At 35.8% G+C, this 19086-nt stretch overlaps 1 protein-coding gene and 1 non-coding gene across 9 annotated transcripts in view; one reads left to right on the forward strand and one right to left on the reverse strand.

The window, feature by feature from the left end:
- PPA2 (inorganic pyrophosphatase 2) overlaps window positions 1–19086 on the reverse strand; it is a 112425-nt gene that overhangs the window by 28174 nt on the left and 65165 nt on the right. For all 8 annotated transcript variants that reach the window (XM_002815026.5, XM_063723561.1, XM_054554237.1 and 5 more), the window contains 2 exons: window positions 5396–5523; window positions 2596–2681 (listed from right to left, as the gene is read on the reverse strand). In XM_002815026.5, coding sequence (XP_002815072.1) covers window positions 2596–2681; window positions 5396–5523 — 214 coding nt within the window. The remainder of the gene's footprint in view (window positions 1–2595; window positions 2682–5395; window positions 5524–19086) is intronic.
- On the forward strand, window positions 13386–13493 carry LOC112133180 (U6 spliceosomal RNA). The gene has a single exon (XR_002914867.1). It is a non-coding gene; the product is annotated as a U6 spliceosomal RNA (small nuclear RNA).

Below are 19086 nucleotides of genomic sequence, written 5' to 3' on the forward strand. Positions count from 1 at the left end.
GTTCTCTAACAATTTCCCTAGTTAATGCTGTGTATTACATACACATTGAGAGAATGTCTATGATAGTATGGACCTAAACTGAACTGAGTGAGAAAAATAGGTTTCAAAAAGGAAGGCAGAGGAAGCTTGCCAATCTATAATGGTACAGTTTAAGGAATTAAGAAAGATAGGCAATTCATTACAGGAAGGCAAAAGAAATAAAAACTAACAACTCTGAATATATTTCCAAATTAAGTTATGATTAAAAAAAGAGAAAAGTGGATTAAAATGAGTTAAAATTCTGAAGATCTTGATTTTAAATTTTCTAGATGCATATGATACATATACTGAAACTTATATTCTGAAAATTCTTAAACTAAAAAAAGTTATTTTGTTATAAAAAATGTAGAGGAGGTAAAAGAACACAGCTATTAACAGAGTAAGGTTTAGGCCAGGTGTGGTGGCTCATGCCTGTAATTCCAGCACTTTGGGAGGCCAAGGTGGGCGGATCACTTGAGGCCAGGAATTCGAGACCACCCTGACCAACAAGGAGAAACTCAGTCTCTATTAAAATACAAAAATTAGCCAGGCGTGGTTTCAGGCTTATGTAATCCCAGCTACTTGAGAGGCTGAGGCAGGAGAATTGCAAATTACTTGAACCTGGGAGGTGGAGGTTGCAGTGGGCCGAGATCGCACCACTGCACTCCAACTTGGGCAATAGAGCAAGATTCCATCTGGAAAAAAAAAAAAAAAAAAAAAAGAAAGAAAAAGAGAGTAAGGTTTAAATCCTAGCTCCACAATGCATTGTGTGACCTTAGGTAAGTTACCTAAATCTTTATGTGGACTCAATTTCTTCATGTGTAAAATGGAGATAACAATACATATTTTATAGGATTCTTGAGTATTAATTACATAACATATATAATTATCTCAGAACGTGGAACATAGTACAGAGTTAATAAATGTTTACTCTTACTGCTAATGTAATCCTTCTCATTACTCAGGAGGCTACAGCAAAATGATTTCAGAGCTTAGAAATAAAGTTACCTTCACAGTAAGGATAATTAGACTCAGCACAGAAGGAATGAATTCAAGCTATAGATATACTAACCAAACAAAGGGTCTCTGGCTGTGTAGCTGAGGAAACCTGGGGAAACACTCAAGTCTCATCAAAGACTGCATAAGCTTTTTAGAAAGTGATTAGGAAGGAGACAAGACAGCAAAGAGCAAGCAAATATTTCCTCAGACAATCACAGACACCCCCCTTCATACTGGAGGGACTCATTACACTGGAGTCTTAATTTTAGACCACAAAGAATAGCTCACTCTACCATTTACTAGGATGGACAAGACTAGAGGACATTCAATCATATCCAGCTTTGCTGTTAATAAATTATATTATCTATATTAGAAACAATCACCTACATTTTAAGATTATGCTTAAAAACAAGAGTGCTCTGCATACGAGGTAAGAAAAAAGGGAGAAGGCCAAGGAGTTGACAGTGTTTCTTTAGTAAGCAAGTGAAACAAAGTCAATATCTTCAATGCCAAGCATTTGTGTTGTAGGCAAAATGGGCCTTCTTGATAACTTAGGTAAAACATTCCTTGATATTAAATAATTCTTTACTCCATCCGATTACCTTAGTCTAATAATTGCTTTAATGACCCTCTTGATTCCCAGAGAGAACAGGGACTCTATCGTATTAATAGTGTTATCATTAGTACCCCCACAAGCCTGCTTTTGCCTCCTATACTTAAGACTTACCAAGAGTCAGTTGTTTTAGTTCTTAAATGTTTGTCAATTGTACTTGTTACTATAATTTCAAATTTTAAGTATTAATTATGTTCACAGATGAACTGTGAAAGAGTGTGGAAGAACTGTTTCTATGAACATTAAGTAGGTTATAAAACTAACGAGGCTTTAAACAATACTGGGGCCCTAAAAAGCCTCAATAAAGGTGAATCACTACAAAAATTTGGTGTCAAATTTGGTGTAGATAATAAAATTTAAATGATTTTTTTAAAAGAACCCTAAAAATCTGTCAGGAATTTTAAGTTATAAAGAGCTTAAGGATTACAGAATCTTTACTTTCTATCCTATGTTATGTTAGAATATATATAAAATCTATATGGAATCTATATTAAAAGGGGCTCAGCCCTACATCCAAAAACGGGTGAATATACATTTAAATGTTTTAAATTAAATGTTTATGTTACTATTACTTAATTCCTCTTAATCAATCAACTAGTGATCATGATGAGTAAGAAGGCTTTTACTTTCTAAGAAATTATATGGTAGTTATTAGATTTTAAAGAAACCGCATAGATTTACATGCTGAAAAATTGCGTTTTTCATCTTTGCACAATGTATTTCAATTAAATGTCCATTTATTTGTCAGTATTCCCACTAAATTATAAATTCCTTGAGAAAAAAGATCACGTCAATTCCTAGTTTAATAGTGCCCAACACTTAGTAATGCCCAATGAATAGGTAGATAATCTGTATTGTTTAAATTTAAAAAAAATATAAAAATCTGAAATCTGATTATTATGTGGCTGTTTAATACCAATTAATTATAAAATAACATTACTTACATAGAAAAGACAAATTCTTACCAATTTATAGCTCCTCCATTACACTTCTTCATAAGCAATGCTTTCCAACATTGATGAGTGGATTTAATAACTTCAAGAGCAAAAGCCTAGCTCCAAACAAACAAATAAAAAAAAGACGTATTTAATATCAGTCACATTGTTACACTAACACAACACTAATCTTGTGATGACAGCTAATTGTTAAGGGCATGAGCTCCAGAGTCAAGCAAAGCTTGGTATAAATTCTGGCTTCCTTATTTGTCAGCTGTGTGACTTTGGGGAGGTTACTTAAGCTCGCTAAGCCTCAATTTCTTCACCTATGAAGTGGAATATAATAGTGATAATCTATATCAGGGGTTGGCAAACTAGGAACTATGGGTAAAATCCAGCCTGCCCCCTGTAAAGTTTTACTGAACAGTCACATTTGTTTGTGTTTGGCCTATGGCTGCTCTAGTGCTATAATAGCAGAGTTGAGCAGCTGTGACAGAAATCATACGATCTGCAAAGCCTAAAATATTTTCTATATGACCCATTACAGAAAAAAGTTTACCAACCCCGATCCAAGTCACAGAGTTGTTGAAAGAGTAAGTAAGATGACATATGTAAAGTGCTTAACCCAGTACCCGGCTTGTCAGTAAGCATGCACCCATTAATTTCAGCATCATCAAAACTGCAGGAAGTCTAAATGTAGTTTTTTCAATCGAAGTAATTTTAGACTATCTACTGTCTGAAAGTAGTACATCTCCTTGACATTTATGACATTGTCTAAAAATGCATAAGCAGCAATAGCTATACCTCTTGTTGGATATATATCCAGTAAGAACATCTAAGGAAAACTTGCTTTATAATTCCAAAGCAGAAAGTTCTTTAGAGTTTTTTCCCAAAAAATGTTGTTTGCTTTCCTTAAGGAGAGTCCTTACTGGTTAGTTCAAACTAGTTCCTTTCTTCTTCAATGATAACTAAACTCATTATGATAATAAAGAAACTAAAGAATCTTGGGAACTGAGATACAGTAATAATGGGAAATTTATCCTCTGAAAAGAGAATTTCTCTCAGGTCTACTATTACCTGCGATGGAGGATGACTTATATCTTAATGAGATAGTGTTGGGCAGGAATCCCACTTCAGATACAGGACAAGATATCTAATACATTATCTGATTATGTAAGGATAGATTTTTAATCAAATTATTGGGATAAGTGTGATTATTCAGAACCAATTTCAATACTTGTTTAAAGGAGTGGCAAGAAAAACCCAGAATAAAAGAAAGGAGCCATCTTCCCAACCATGTTAAAGAGGCACAAATCAATTCTTGAGTTATGCCCTGCTATGGTTTGAGAGGATTTGTCCTCTCAAATCTCATGTTCAAATTTGATCCCCAATGTTGGAAGTGAGGCCTAATGGGAGGTGTATGGATCATGGGGGTGGATCCCTCATGAATGGCCTGGTGCCTCCTCAGAGTAATGAGTGAGTTCTTGCTCTGTTAGTTCCCACAAGAACTGATTGTTAAAAAGACCCTGGGCACCTTCCACCTCTCTCACTTGCTTCCTCTCTCACCCTGTGGCATGCCTGCTCCCCCTTTGTCTTTTGGCATGATTGGAAGCTTTCTGAGGTCCTTACCAGAAGCAGATGCCAGCACCATGCTTCTGGTATAGCCTGTAGGACTGTGAGCTAAATAAACCTTTTCTTTATAAATTACCCAACCTCAGCAGTTCTTTCATAGCAATACTAAGGGCACTAAGGCTCTATTATTTTAAATAGCAGTAGTAAAAAGCAATGCATAAAACAATTATTTTCTGGAGAAGTTGTATAAATGACCTCATCTTTATATCGAAAAGAATTACTATTTGTCAAAAACAAACAAAAACCAAAAACTACCTCATTCTTTACAAATTTGTGACTTGGCAGACTTACCCTGAGGCAAAAATACCATATAGGTTTAAAATTTCAATTATCTCAATAATAAAATGCAAATTTTTAAAAGAAAAATAATGTATAAATTTTCAATCCTTTAAGATAATTTAATCTAAAATAATAATTTTATATTTACATTTAATAATCCCACACAAAGCCCTCAAGATTTGAAGGATTCTTTTAATGTGCTTTCAGAAAAACACTAAGTCCAGCAATCAATTCTTTTACAGCAAAATACCCATTATAAATTTTAAGTTTTCATTAACATGCCTTATTTCACTTATAAAACATACATACTGGTATCCACTTAAAAGTTGGTTTCAAATATTCAATTTACCTAGTGGTAATAACTTTAAAAAAATATTCCATGTTTTAGACTTTAACTCTTTGGCCTATTCTCTCCATTTGTGTCATATTAGAGTTACTTTGTGGTAACTCTGGAGTATTCTAATAGAAAAATCCTATGACAGTAAGATAATTCAGGTGTCCTTTCAACTGTTAAGCAGCTTAGTTCCGTTGTGGTAGAATGAACACTTAGGAAGGAGGCCCCTATGGATTTACATTAAGGATGAGTAACTTTCTCCTCCACAAAACAGTAAATAGAAAGTTTTTCTATGTACACAATTTGCAAAATTAGTCTGATCATGAAATTCCTTCATTTTCCAAGATGTAAGAGCTATAGACACATAGATGGAAATATATATTTTTCAGCCTTGTTGATTCACTTAGAGAGATCTTCTGAAACAAAATTTAAATAATAAAATAATGTTTTTAAATATGTAAGTTAGTAAAAAGCACTTTTTTTACCATGCTATATATACATATTCACATAAGAAACTTCCCAAGTGAAACGAATATTGTACAGGTATCAGGAGGTACATTTTAAAATAAAGATTCTCATCTTCACCTTGTTTTTGAATTCTCCATTAAAAGCAAACTGGTTTTCTGGTTTTCCATCTGGTACCTTATATAATCTAAACCAATTAAGAGTAGCTTCCAGGTAACCCGGTTTGAACTTCTTAACATCATCAATATCTGTAAAGAAAAAACAAAAAGATGTTTTGTTAAGAACCAAAATTAATTCCATTTAGTGGCAGAGCATTGGACCGAGGGAGCCAGGAAACATGGGGCCCAGTCTAACAAGCAGCACAATTGATTATGATACCTAGAGCAGCATCACCATTGATATGTATATCACCTTCAGACTTTTGTATTTTCATATGTATAATACTATTCCTGCACTCTACAAACATTTACAAAGCATCTTCAGACAATGTGCTATGTATGGGGAATAAATGGATGGATACAACAAAGTTCTTTTCATCAAGATACTCAGTTTTTAACCCAGGGAAAGAGATAAAGAGATAAACTGCAATTAAAATGCAATGAGGTTTTAACAGAGATAAACACAAGCAACGGTAATGTCATAGAAGAGGGAGTAAAAGAAAGCATTATAAAAGTGAGAAGTACATCACTAACTGGACAAGAGGGGAAAAGGCAGAAGGAACAGCACACATAAAAGCAAGGGACTATATTTTAGAATATACAAAGATGGTTCTGCATGGCTAGAACATCACTGTTAGGAGGCAGGGGAGAGGGAGGAGACACCTAGGAAAAGCCAGTCACTGAGGATCATATACACAGTAATCTCCCTTTGTCCACGGTTTTGTTTTCTGCAGTTTCAGTTACCTACAGTCAACTGAATCCAAAAATATTAAATGGAAAATTTCAGAAATAAACAATTCATAAGTTTTAAATTGCATACCATTCTGAGTAGCCTGATGAAATCTTGCACTGTCCTGCTCCATCCTGTCCAAGACATGAATCATCCCTTTGCCCAGTGTGGCCACATTCTATATACTACCCACCATTAGTCACTTAGCAGCCTTCTCAGTTAGCAGATCCACTGTCTTGATATGGCAGTGCTCGTGTTCAATTAACCCTTATTTTGCTTCAGAATGGCCACAAAGCATGAGAGTAGTGGTGCTGGTAATTTTATTACAGTATATTGTCACAGCATATTGTATTGTATACAATATATTTATTAGAGCATATTAAAATTATACTGTTTTGTTATTAACAAAACAGGGATGTTTTGCAAAAATTAATTAATATTGAGTTCCTTGAATGAACGGTTTTCTTATTCAGAGGGGAAAAAAATCTTTTAGTCTACCGACGGTGAGTATCTAGAAATGCAATTTAATCAATGCCCAAGATAAATAATTTTCTAGGCCAGGTGTGGTGGCTCATGCCTGTAATCCCAGCACTTTGGGATCACCTGAGGTCAGGAGTTCGAGACCAGTCTGGCCAACATGGTGAAACCCCATATCTACTAAAAATACAAAAAAAATTAGCCGGGCATGGTGGTGATTGCCTATAGTCCAAGCTACTCAGGAGGCTGAGGCAGGAGAAATGCTTTAGTCCAGGAGGTGGAGGCTGTAGTCAGCCAAGACCATGCCACTGCACTCCAGCCTGGGCAACAAAGCAATAAATAATTTTCTATTGCTTAAATCTGATTTATGACTTCATCATTGTACCTTACTCAAACTATCATTTTCTGTTCCACTGTATATCTTATACAAATCATATAACTTTTATATGATTTTTGTGACTTAGCTCACTGACTTCCAAGGAGAAAGAGAAAGCTAATTATCTAATATCTGCCTCAGTCTAGGAGGCTTTCTCTTCAAAGGTCATAAAGAGGACCCAATAAGCAAAGACACAAATTAGGAAAAAAACTGAAAATTTTATAATGGAAATAGGAAGTATAACTCTCCAAATATAAGCTAAACTTTTCCATTCTCAACTAATTATACCCTAGGAGAAAACAGCTGCATTGTCCCAAATAGCAAAACAAAAAAATTACAGTAAGATATTTAAACATTTTTAAAACCTCAAAAGCAAATGCCTGAAGCCAAATTCTTATATCCAATGCCAACAGTCAGTTCAATAACCCCTCTGAAATTATAAAAAGTTCCAGCTAAAGTGTATAAACTTATTTGTGGTTTATGAAAAGCATATATAGATATATATAAAACTTAAACTTGTTCCTCATGAAATTCCTAAGAGTTAAGAACAAGTATGTTTATATTCAACATCAGAAAACTACAGCTAAGATAGTTTAAAAGGTTTGCCAAAATCTATCCAACTCACTCATGATAGAACTTGTATTATATAAATACAAGACTTCTAATTCCATGACTTCTGCTTTTTCTTCCATATTGCATAGTAACATTGCCCAAAAGTTTTATTTACATTTAAAAAATGTAAGTAAAGATGTATTTTTTCAGTTTTATTTTATTGTGATAAAATATCCATAATATAAAATTTGCCATGTTAAGCATTTTTAAGTGTATAATTCAGTGACATGAAGTATGTCTACAATTTTGTGCAACCATCAACACTATCCATTTGTAGGACATCTTTGATTAGATATATTTTTTACAATCTGTTATTTTAAGAAAAGTGGCAGTTCTCTAGTAGTCATTTATTCCCACTTGTGGAATTAATTTTATATGAATTTTAGAGATGAACTAATCCAATAAAGTTAGGATAATCTGGAAAAGCTATATATGTAATTAAGCTAAATCTATTTCAGTTTCTAATTTTGGTTAGAAATTAAGCTCTTTTAATTGAACTCTACTTGATCAACTTACTGGACTGATTAGTAAAGACTCTACTTTTGTAGAACATTCTGATTAATGTTCACATATTATGTATGCTGACTCTGGCAGAGTACTCTAGAATGAAGCCCACACTTCTATTTCCATCTGTTAAATTTTAGCTTTACCAAGCATCAGGTGTGTTTATTCCCAAACCATTTATGCTAACTGTATCTTTTATTATAATTATGAGATGTAATTAAATATTACATACACCAGTGAATTTATGAGTACAAAAAAGTGTTTGTCTTTATGAAGTTAATTTGAATGTTCTGAAAGAATTCAATAAAACATTGCTAAAATATCTGTTGCCAAATTAAGCCTGGAGCTAGGTGCCATGGCATGCCCCTAACCCCAGCTACTTGAGAAGCTGAGGTGGCAGGATTGCTTGAGCCTAGGAGTTTGAGACCATTCTGGGCAACATAGTGAGACCCCATCTAAAAAGAAAAACAAAAAAGAAAAACAAAAAAATTAGGCCTGGCTAAGAAAACAGTTAAACATTAGGAGGAAAAAAACCATAAAAATCTACAGTTATGCATATAGGCTGCTTTGCAAGTAAGGTAAGAAGAGAATTTTAGATATGAGAGGTCAGGGATATCCTCTGGTGAAATCACTTTAGTAGAGTCTTGGATGAACTGTGGGAGCAACTCATTCAGGTATCTGAAAGGAGTGCAATCTGGGAGGAAGACAGTAAATGCAAATATTCTGAAGTAAGGGTGTGCTTTTAACATTTCAGGGAGAGAGTAAGAAAGTCCTATGGCTAGAGCACAGTGAAAAAACAGAAAGTGTTAGGAGATAAGATTAAGATTAGAGAAGCAGTCACAGGCCAGTCACAGAGGACTCTAAGGGCCATACTAAGGATTATAGCATTAACTTTGGGATGGTTTTGGGCAGAGGAGAAAATGTTTTAAGATCTTTCTATCTGCTATGTAAAGAAAAGACTACATAGAGGAAAAAATGGAAGCTGGAAGTCCAATAAGGAGCTGCTAAGAGAGTCTACTTAGATGAACTGTGATGAGGGCCTAGACAAACGTAGTTGTATGGAGGTAGTAATGAATGGTAAGATTTTGGGTATTTTTTAGAAAGTAAAACTGAGAGGAATTACCAATGGAAAAAAAATTAACAATAATAAACCAATAAAGATGAGACTTACATGAGATTCAAAGAGCAGAAAAGGATAAGCCTGTTAACATTAATAACCTAAATTACAGTAAAACTGAAAGCAGTCCTCAAAATTCTTTCTCTTTTTTTCTTTCCTCTTTCTTTCTCTCTCTTTCTCTCTCTCTCTCTCTCTTTCTTTTTTGACACAGTGTCTTGCTCTGTCACATAGGCTGGAGTGCACTGTGCAATCACGGCTCACTGCAACCTTGACTTCCAGGGCTCAATCAATTCATCCACTTTTGATTTCCAAGAAGCTAGGACTACAAGTGTGCACCACCATGCTTGGCTAATCTTTTTTTTTTCCCCCCCAGTAGAGTTGCTTTGTTTTGTTTTAGTTGCTTTGTTGCCCAGGCTGGTCTTGAACTCCTGGGCTCCAGTGTTCCTCCTGCCTTGGCCTCCCAAAGTGTTGGGATTACAAGTGTGAGCCACCGTGCCCAGCCTATCACCCCAGATTTTTAAAAAAGGCTTCATAAAGAGTATCATAACTTCTGACAAATAGTATGCAGCCATGATTTACTTTCAAATTTGAAAGTTTAATTAACAAAGATTATATAGAATCTCCTTAAGGGAATTTTTATATTAAAACTATAAAAATATGTTTTATAAATAATCACAGTTCTATATAAATACATTGAAAATATCATAAATTTCTCTCTAAAATTCCAGTTGAAAAACAGGTAATAATGAAGCAATGTAACTGACAAATCTTAAGGTTCCATTGGGTTTTTCCAAGTCCAGAGCTCTCATTTTAATTTAGTTTTTCTTAACTAACTTTGGTTTATGTTTCTATAAAAGAAAACCTATAATAACTTCACAAAAACCTACCATTTTATCTCTGCAGACATGAGATAAATCTAACACAATACTTTCTAAGAGAAACGTTTATGACTTATTTTTTTCCTTCACTGGGGATACTGTATATCTTTCATATAACCAAATTTCCTTTCCATATAAACCAATTCACTTGTTTCTAAAATCTAGTTAGAAAATTCTTTCTACTCTTTTTTTTTTTTTTGAATCCAAAAACACACTCTGTTGCACCAGGGGGGTTTCTAATCACATGCGTTTTGCCAAGACTTCAATATTACCCACACTTCAGAATTAAACATACTTTGGAAGTAAGTTAATAGTAATGATATGACTTCAAAAGCCAAATTGATAAGGTATATTTTATATACAAAGACCATGAACAGTATATATGAGAAAGGAATTTAGAGAAAGTATGAGACCTATTTAGTCTAGAGACATATTAAAACAATAACCTTTAAAAATAATTATATACCAAAAACAAAGAAAATGTTAAGAAATTTTAAACATAAGGAAATTAATACAACACATTCTATAAGTACAATATAATAAATTTAAAGATCAACAATAAATACATTTAAAAACTCTTGCCTACTGAAAAAGAACCACCCCCAATCCCCTGATTTTTTAAATATAGTTAAAAGATAAATATTAAAAGCAAATAAACAAAGAAGAAAAAGTCTTACTAAATAAATAACTTTTGGGTCCAAAAGAAAATCAAAACTCTAAAAATATTCAGAAAATAATGACAATGAGAACACTCAGGAAGTTTCTAAGAAGAACTAAAGAAAAACATGTTTGGAATCAGACAGCACTAAGTTTAAATTCCATTTCTGGTACTTACATATTGTATCACCTTGGGAAAAATGTACTACCTTGTTTCTTCAAATCCGGAATAGGGAAGAAGAAATCAAGGTTGTCATGGGGATTAAATAATGGGTGAAAATCACCTAATAAAAGGGAATAATTCTTAACAAATATCAATCATTATCTCTCCAATTCCTCAAAACTTTGTCCATGAATGCAGCCAAAGTTATACTTACAGGCAAATTAATAGCTTTACAAGCTTTTATCTTTCAAAAATAAATACACAGGCCAGCCGCGGTGGCTCGCGCCTGTAATCCCAGCACTTTGGGAGGCCGAGGTGGGCAGATCACCAGGTCAGGAGATCGAGACCATCCTGACTAACATGTTGAAACCCCGTCTCTACTAAAGAAATACAAAAAATTAGCTGGGCATGGTGGTGGGCACCTGTGGTCCCAGCTACTCGGGAGGCTGAGGCAGGAGAATGGCATGAACCTGGGAGGCGGAGCTTGCAGTGAGCCGAGATCGTGCCACTGCACTCCAGCCTGGGTGACAGAGTGAGACTCCGCCTCAAAAATAAATGAATGAATAAATAAATAAATAAATACACAAACATGAGTTAATTTTTTTAGAAAAATACTAAACAGATTTTCATTAATATTGACTGTTACTTTAATTTGTATAATGCTCCTGAAAAATCAATGTAGGTAGGCATAGTTATAAACAAACACAAAGACTAAAAATAACATATATAAAAAGTATCTAGGCATACATATATACACATACACATGCATACTTATTAATAACTTTTTGCTGTACACATATAGTTTTTCACTTATAGTAAAGACCCTAAATGAATTTGTAATTAATTTCTTATTTAACAACAGACACGTTTACTTTTATCTCTAATATTATTACAATTTAGTTCTTATAAATTTATTTTTTTCCACTGTGTTGAAGTTAAATTAACCCCTTTTTTAAACATTTGGAATGGAGAGGGAATATATAAATAGAATTACTTGAGTGAAGTACCTATAAATATTTATTTCTGAAATGAGGCTTTCACTGAGTTCAAGTATATTAACCAAATTATCAGCAAATAAAAAGACTCCTCAAGTTTCCAAAGCATTCTGCTTTGGAAAAAACAGAGACCTTTTGACAGGAGGGGCACTAAATTCGTGTTTCAATGTACTCCCTCAGGCTAACCTACCTAAAATAGATACCTTATAAAAAGATTAACATCAAAAAGACTCAAAAACAAGATAAGTAACTTTGTAGACCCAAAAGGGAACAAAAATACAAAACAACATGTAGGGCTGCATCCAGGGGCACATAGGAATCCTGATGTGCAGGCAGGTAGGACAGGCTGGAAGCCTGGCTCCTGTCAAGTGAAGGCAGGATGACTATGCGATTTATTGTATATACTGTAATATTTCTGAGACCTGTATCAAGAGAAAAAGCAGTTAACAGCAATCAATCCTTATGTGACCTATGCAAACAAGAATTTTAAAGTAGTTATTATGAACACGTTCAGGACTTTCAGGAAACATGGTCACAATGCACGAACATATGGAAATCCAAGATGAGGAACAGAAACTATAAAACTTAAAAAAAAAAAAAAAGAGCAAAAGGAGGATCTGAAAAGAAAAGTCAGGTAGGTTTAACAGCAGAACGTGGATATGGCAGGAAAAAAAACAAAAAAAAAGGGAAGTGGAAGATAGATTAACAGAAATTATCCAGTCTAAATAACAGTAAGGAGAAAAAGATGAAACAGGAAGCATATTAGTGATTTGTAAGACAATAAAAAGTAGTCCAAAATATGTGTATTTAGTCTCAGAATGCAGGTGAGAAAACAGAGCCCCCTCAAAAGTGAAATAATTATGGCAAACAATTTCCCAATTATGATGAAAAAAAATGAACTTACAGATCCACAAAGCTCAGTATATCCTAAGCAGAATAAATACAAACAAAAGGAAACCTTAGCTCATCAAAGAAAAAAAAAGTTTCTGAAATCCAAAGATAAGGAGAAAATCTTCAAAGCAGTCTGAGAAAAAATAACACATTATACACTAGTAACAAGGTTTACATGAAGGATTAGTTCCAGGACCACCACCTGCTCCCCCAAAAATCCATGCATACGAAAGTCTCACAGTAGTCCTGCAGAAACCAGCTATATGAAAAGTAGACCCTCATTATACTGGGTGTTGCACCCTGAGAATATTGTTATTTTCAATCCTCATTTGGTTGAAAGAAATCCATGTATAAGTGGACCTGTACAGTTCAAACCCATGTTGTTTAGGGGTCAACTGTATGTGAGGTAACAATACAAATGGCTGTTCACCTTTCATTAGAAGCAATGGGGGCTGATAGAAAATGGAACATCAATATAAAGCTTAAAAAACCCTGTAACTTTAAATTTGACATCAAGCAAAATTGTATTTCTAAAACAAAGGCAAAAAAAGATTATTTTAGATAAATAGCACATATACTAAAATTGGAACAATACAGAGAAGATTAGCATGGCCCCTGCGCAAGGATGACACGCAAATTCGTGAAGTGTTCCATATTTAAAAAAAAAAAGAAAGAAAATTCGCCACCAGCAGGACTGCACTAGAAGCATATGTGAAAGTCCTTGAACTGAAAGAGAATGACACCGGTGGAAACTGAGATCTACACAGATCTTCAGGAAGAAACAAAATACATGGGTATGAAAATGGCAAATATATGGGCAAAAGTAAAAGACACATGTACACAGGCAAATGTATTTCTCTTACTTTCTTTAAAAAACATTTTGTTATTTAAGACAATCTGTAACAAAGTATAAAGAATGAATACATGTTCTGACAGCAACTGGATACATTGCTAGTAGAAATACAAATGGTAGAGCCACTCTGGTAAACAATTTGACAGTTTCTTACAATGTTAAACATATAATTACCATCTTACTCAGCAAAACTATTCCTGAGTTCCCCACTGGAAATTAAAACATGTTCACATGAAGACTTGTAATTCACTGTTCAGAGCAACTTTATTCACATTAGCCCAAAACTGGAAACCCAAATTTCCAACAGCATGTGAATGGATAAACTGTGGTATAATCTAAAAAATGGAAGACCGTTCAGTAATAAATTAGGAAGAACTAACCTGATACATGCAACAATATGCATGAATCTCCAAAACATTAGGCAAGAGAAAGAAGTCATATATCCAGCCATGTGAATAATAATTGATGCCACAGTCCATTGATAGGTATTTCTAGAAAAGGCAAACTATTGTGACAGAAAGTAAATCAGTGTTTGCTAATGGCCTATGGTAGGAGGAAGGGATTGACTGCACAGGGATATGCGGGAATTTGGGGGTGATGGAAATGTTTTGTGTTATGAATGTGATAGTTGCTAGAAGACTATATAGTTATCAAAACTCACTGAATTGGATACTTAAAATGGGGTGAATTTGACTGGATGTCACTTATACCTCAAAGTGGGCTAAAAAATATAAAAGAGAGAGAGAGTCCCAGCCCTGCAAGATTTCATAATCTAGATAGGCGGGTAGATAAGGAAACAAACAAATTATGAATCTGTGAAATCAAAGACATTTCACAGAATCAAACAAAATAGTGTGGGAGTGAAAAAAGTGGCAATTAACCAACTGCCTTTGCCTTGCAGAGTCAAAGAGAATTCACTGAGAGATGATATTTAATCTGGTTCTCAAAAGATAAAACCACTAAGGTGCAAAACTACCTGGAATATATAAGAAAGGGTGAAAAGCTCAGTGTGTTAAGAACTTTGGATAAACAGTGTGAATGGCTAGGAAAAAAAAGCATTTTACTAAGTTAGAGAATCTGGATTTTTCTGTAAGCTCTGAGGAGTCAAAACCTTTCTTAAAATATGTTTTCTTTAAAATAAAGTAAGTCTGGTAAACAGTGTGGGAGATAAATTTTTGTGTCAGGAGGCTAACTAGAGAAATGTTAACACTGATTCAATGGAAAAATAAGATATGACAGTTTAACACAATAGGAAGAAGGAGGGAATGGACTGAAAGATATTTGAGGTCAAATTGAGGGAATCTGGTGACAAACTGGTACCAACTTAATAAGAAAGATCACTGAAGAACAAGATGACAAAGTTTAGAATGTGTATATGACTAAAACACAACTGCAATAGTTAAAAATGGCAAAATTCCAAGTACAAATGAATGCTTTCTCCCTTTAAAATAAGTTAAAACACACCTATTTAAGATATTTTCAGACTGTGCTAAAAGATATACAAGATATAAAAGATAAACAAGAATACCTGAATAAATGGGAAACATATATCATATCAACAACTGATGTAAAAATTAATGTTTTAAAGATACCAAAAATCCTTGACAATTAGGATTCTAAAATCCGTACACAAGAATAAAGGCAGTCACTTCCAAAATGGCCAAATAGGAACAACTCTGGTCTGCAGCTCCCGGAGAGATTGATGCAGAAGACAGGTGATGATATCTGCATTTCAAACTGAGGTACGTGGTTCATCTCACTGGGACTGGTTGGACAGTGGGTACAGCCCATGGAGGGCGAGTAGAAGCAGGGCGGGGCATCGCCTCACCCGGGAAGCACAAGGGGTCGGGGATTTCCCTTTCCTAGGCAAGGGAAGCCGTGACAGACTGTACCTGGAGGAACTGTACACTACCGCCCAAATACTGCGCTTTTCCCACAGTCTTCACAACCAGCAGACCAGGGGATTCCCTCCTGCGTCTGGCTCAGTGGGTCCCACGCCCACAGAGCCTTGTTCACTGCTAGCGCAGCAGTCTGAGATTGGCCTGCGAGACTGCAGCCTGGTGGAGGGAGGGGCATCCACCATTGCTGAGGCTTGAGTAGGTAAACAAAGCAGCTGGGAAGCTCGAACTGGGTGGACCTCAGTGCAGCTCTGCAAGGCCCACAGCCTCTATAGACTTCACCTCTGTGGGCAGGGCACAGCTGAACAAAAGGCAGCAGAAACTTGTGCAGACTTAAACGTCCCTGTCTGATAGCTCTGAAGGCGGCAGTGGTTCTCCCAGCATGGCGTTCGAGCTCTGAGAACAGACAGACTGCCTTCTCAAGTGGGTCCCTGACCCCCATGTAGCCGGACTGGGAGACACCTCCCAATAGGGGCCGATAGACACCTCATACAGGCAGGTGCCCCTCTGGGACAAAGCTTCCAGAGGAAGGATCAGGCAGCAATATTTGCTGTTCTGCAATATTTGCTGTTCTGCAGCCTCTGCTGGTGATACCCAGGCAAACAGCGTCTGGAGTGGACCTCCAGCAAATTCCAAAAAACATGCAGCTGAGGGGCCTGTTAGAAGGAAAACTAACAGAAAGGAATAGCATCAACATCAACAAAAAAGGACATCCACACCAAAACCGCATCTGTAGCTCACCAACATCAAAGACCAAAGGTAGATAAAACCACAAAGATGGGGAGAAACCAGAACAGAAAAGCTGAAAAATCAAAAAACCTGAGCGCCTCTTCTCCTCCAAAGAATCGCAGCTCCTCGCCAGCAATGGAACAAAGCTGGATGGAGAATGAGTTTGATGAATGGACTGAAGTAGGCTTCGGAAGGTCGGTAATAACAAACTTCTCCGAGCTTAAGGAACATGTTCTAACCCATCACAAAGAAGCTAAAAACCTTGAAAAAGGTTAGACAAATGGCTAACTAGAATAAACAGTGTAGAGAACACCTTAAATGACCTGATGGAGCTGAAAACCACAGCACAAGAACTTCATGACGCATGCACAAGCTTCGACAGCCGATTTGATGAGGTGGAAGAAAGGATATCAGTGACTGAAGATCAAATTAATGAAATAAAGCGAGAAGACAAGATTAGAGAAAAAAGGATGAAAAGAAATGAACAAAGCCTCCAAGAAATATGGGACTATGTGAAAAGACCAAATCTACATTTGATAGGTGTACCTGAAAGTGATGGGGAGAATGGAACCAAATTAGAAAACACTGTACAGGATATTATCCAGAAGAACTTCCCCAACCTAGCAAGGCAAGCCAATATTCAAATTCAGGAAATACAGAGAACACCACAAAGATGCTCCTTCAGAAGAGTAACCCCAACACACATAATTGTCAGATTCACCAAGGTTGAAATGAAGGAAAAAATGTTAAGGGCAGCCAGAGAGAAAGGTCAGGTTACCCACAAAGGGAAGCCCATCAGACTAACAGCTGATCACTCCGCAGAAACCCTACAAGCCAGAAGAGAGTGGGGGCCAATATTCAACATTCTTAAAGAAAAGAATTTTCAACCCAGAATTTCATATCTAGCCAAACTAAGCTTCATAAGTGAAGGAGAAACAAAATCTTTTACAGACAAGCAAATGCTGAGAGATTTTGACACCACCAGGCCCGCCTTACAAGAGTTCCTGAAGGAAGCACTAAACATAGAAAGGAACAACCAGTACCAGCCATTGCAAAACCATGCCAAATGGTAAAGACCATCAACACTATGAAGAAACTGCATAAATTAACGGGCAAAATAACCAGCTAACATCATAATGACAGGAGTAAATTCACACATAACAATATTAACCTTAAATGTAAATGGGTTAAATGCCCCAATTAAAAGACACAGACTGGCAAATTGGATAAAGAGTCAAGACCCATCAGTGTGCTGTATTCAGAAGACACATCTCATGTGCAGAGACACACTTTGCTCAAAATAAAGGATGGAGGGAAGATCTATCAAGCAAACAGAAAGCAAAAAAAAGCAAGGTTTGCAATCCTAGTCTCTGATAAAACAGGCCTTAAACCAACACAGATCAAAAGAGACAAAGAAGGCCATTACATAACGGTAAAGGAATCAATTCAACAAGAAGAGCTAACTATCCTAAATATATATGCACCCAGTACAGGATCACCCAGATTCACAAAGCAAGTACTTAGAGACCTACAAAGAGGACTCAAAATAATAAGAGCTATTTATGACAAACTCACAGGCAATATCATACTGAATGGGCAAAAACTGGAAGCATTCCCCTTGAAAATCAGCACAAGACAAGGATGTCCTCTCTCACCACTCCTATTCAACATAGTGTTGGAAGTTCCGGCCAGGATAATCAGGCAAGAGAATGAAATAAAGGGTATTCGATAAGGAAAAAAGGAAGTCAAATTGTCCCTGTTTGCAGATGACATGATTGTATATTTAGAAAACCCCATCGTCTCAGCCCAAAATCTCCTTAAGCTGATAAGCAACTTAAGCAAAACCTCAGGATACAAAATCAATGTGCAGAAATCATAAGCATTCCTATACACCAATAACAGACAAACAGAGAGCCAAATCATGAGTGAACTCCCATTCACAATTGCTACAAAGAGAATAAAATACCTAGGAATCCAACTTACAAGGGATGTGAAGGACCTCTTCAAGGAGAACTATAAACCACTGCTCAACAAAATAAAAGAAGCCACAAACAAATGGAAAAACATTCCATGCTCATGGATAGGAAGAATGAGTATTGTGAAAATGGCCATACTGCCCAAGGTAATTTATAGATTGAGTGACATGCTGATCAAGCTACGAATGACTTCCTTCACAGAATTGGAAAAAAACTACTTTAAAGTTCATATGGAACCAAAAAAGAGCCCGCATAGCCAAGACAATCCTAAGCAAAAAGAACAAAACTGGAAGCATCATGCTAACTGACTTCAAACTATACTACAAGGCTACAGTAACCAAAACAGCATGGTACTGGTACCAAAACAGAGATATAGACCAATGGAACAGAACAGAGGCCTCAGAAATAACACCACACATCTACAACCATCTGATCTTTGACAAACCTGACAAAAACAAGAAATGAGGAAAGGATCCCCTATTTAATAAATGGTGCTGGGAAAACTGGCTAGCCATATGTAGAAAGCTGAAACTGGACCCTTCCTTACACCTTATACAAAAATTAATTCAAGATGGATTAAAGACTTAAATGTTAGACCTAAAGCCATAAAAACCCTAGAAGAAAACCTAGGCAATATCATTCAGGACACAGGCATGGGCAAAGACTTCATGACTAAAACACCAAAAGCAATGGCAACAAAAGCCAAAATTGACAAATGGGATCTAATTAAGCTAAAGAGCTTCTGCACAGCAAAAGAAACTATCATCAGAGTGAACAGGCAACCTACAGAATGGGAG

This window comes from Pongo abelii, chromosome 3 (assembly GCF_028885655.2).
Source record: "Pongo abelii isolate AG06213 chromosome 3, NHGRI_mPonAbe1-v2.0_pri, whole genome shotgun sequence".
NCBI lineage: Eukaryota > Metazoa > Chordata > Mammalia > Primates > Hominidae > Pongo > Pongo abelii.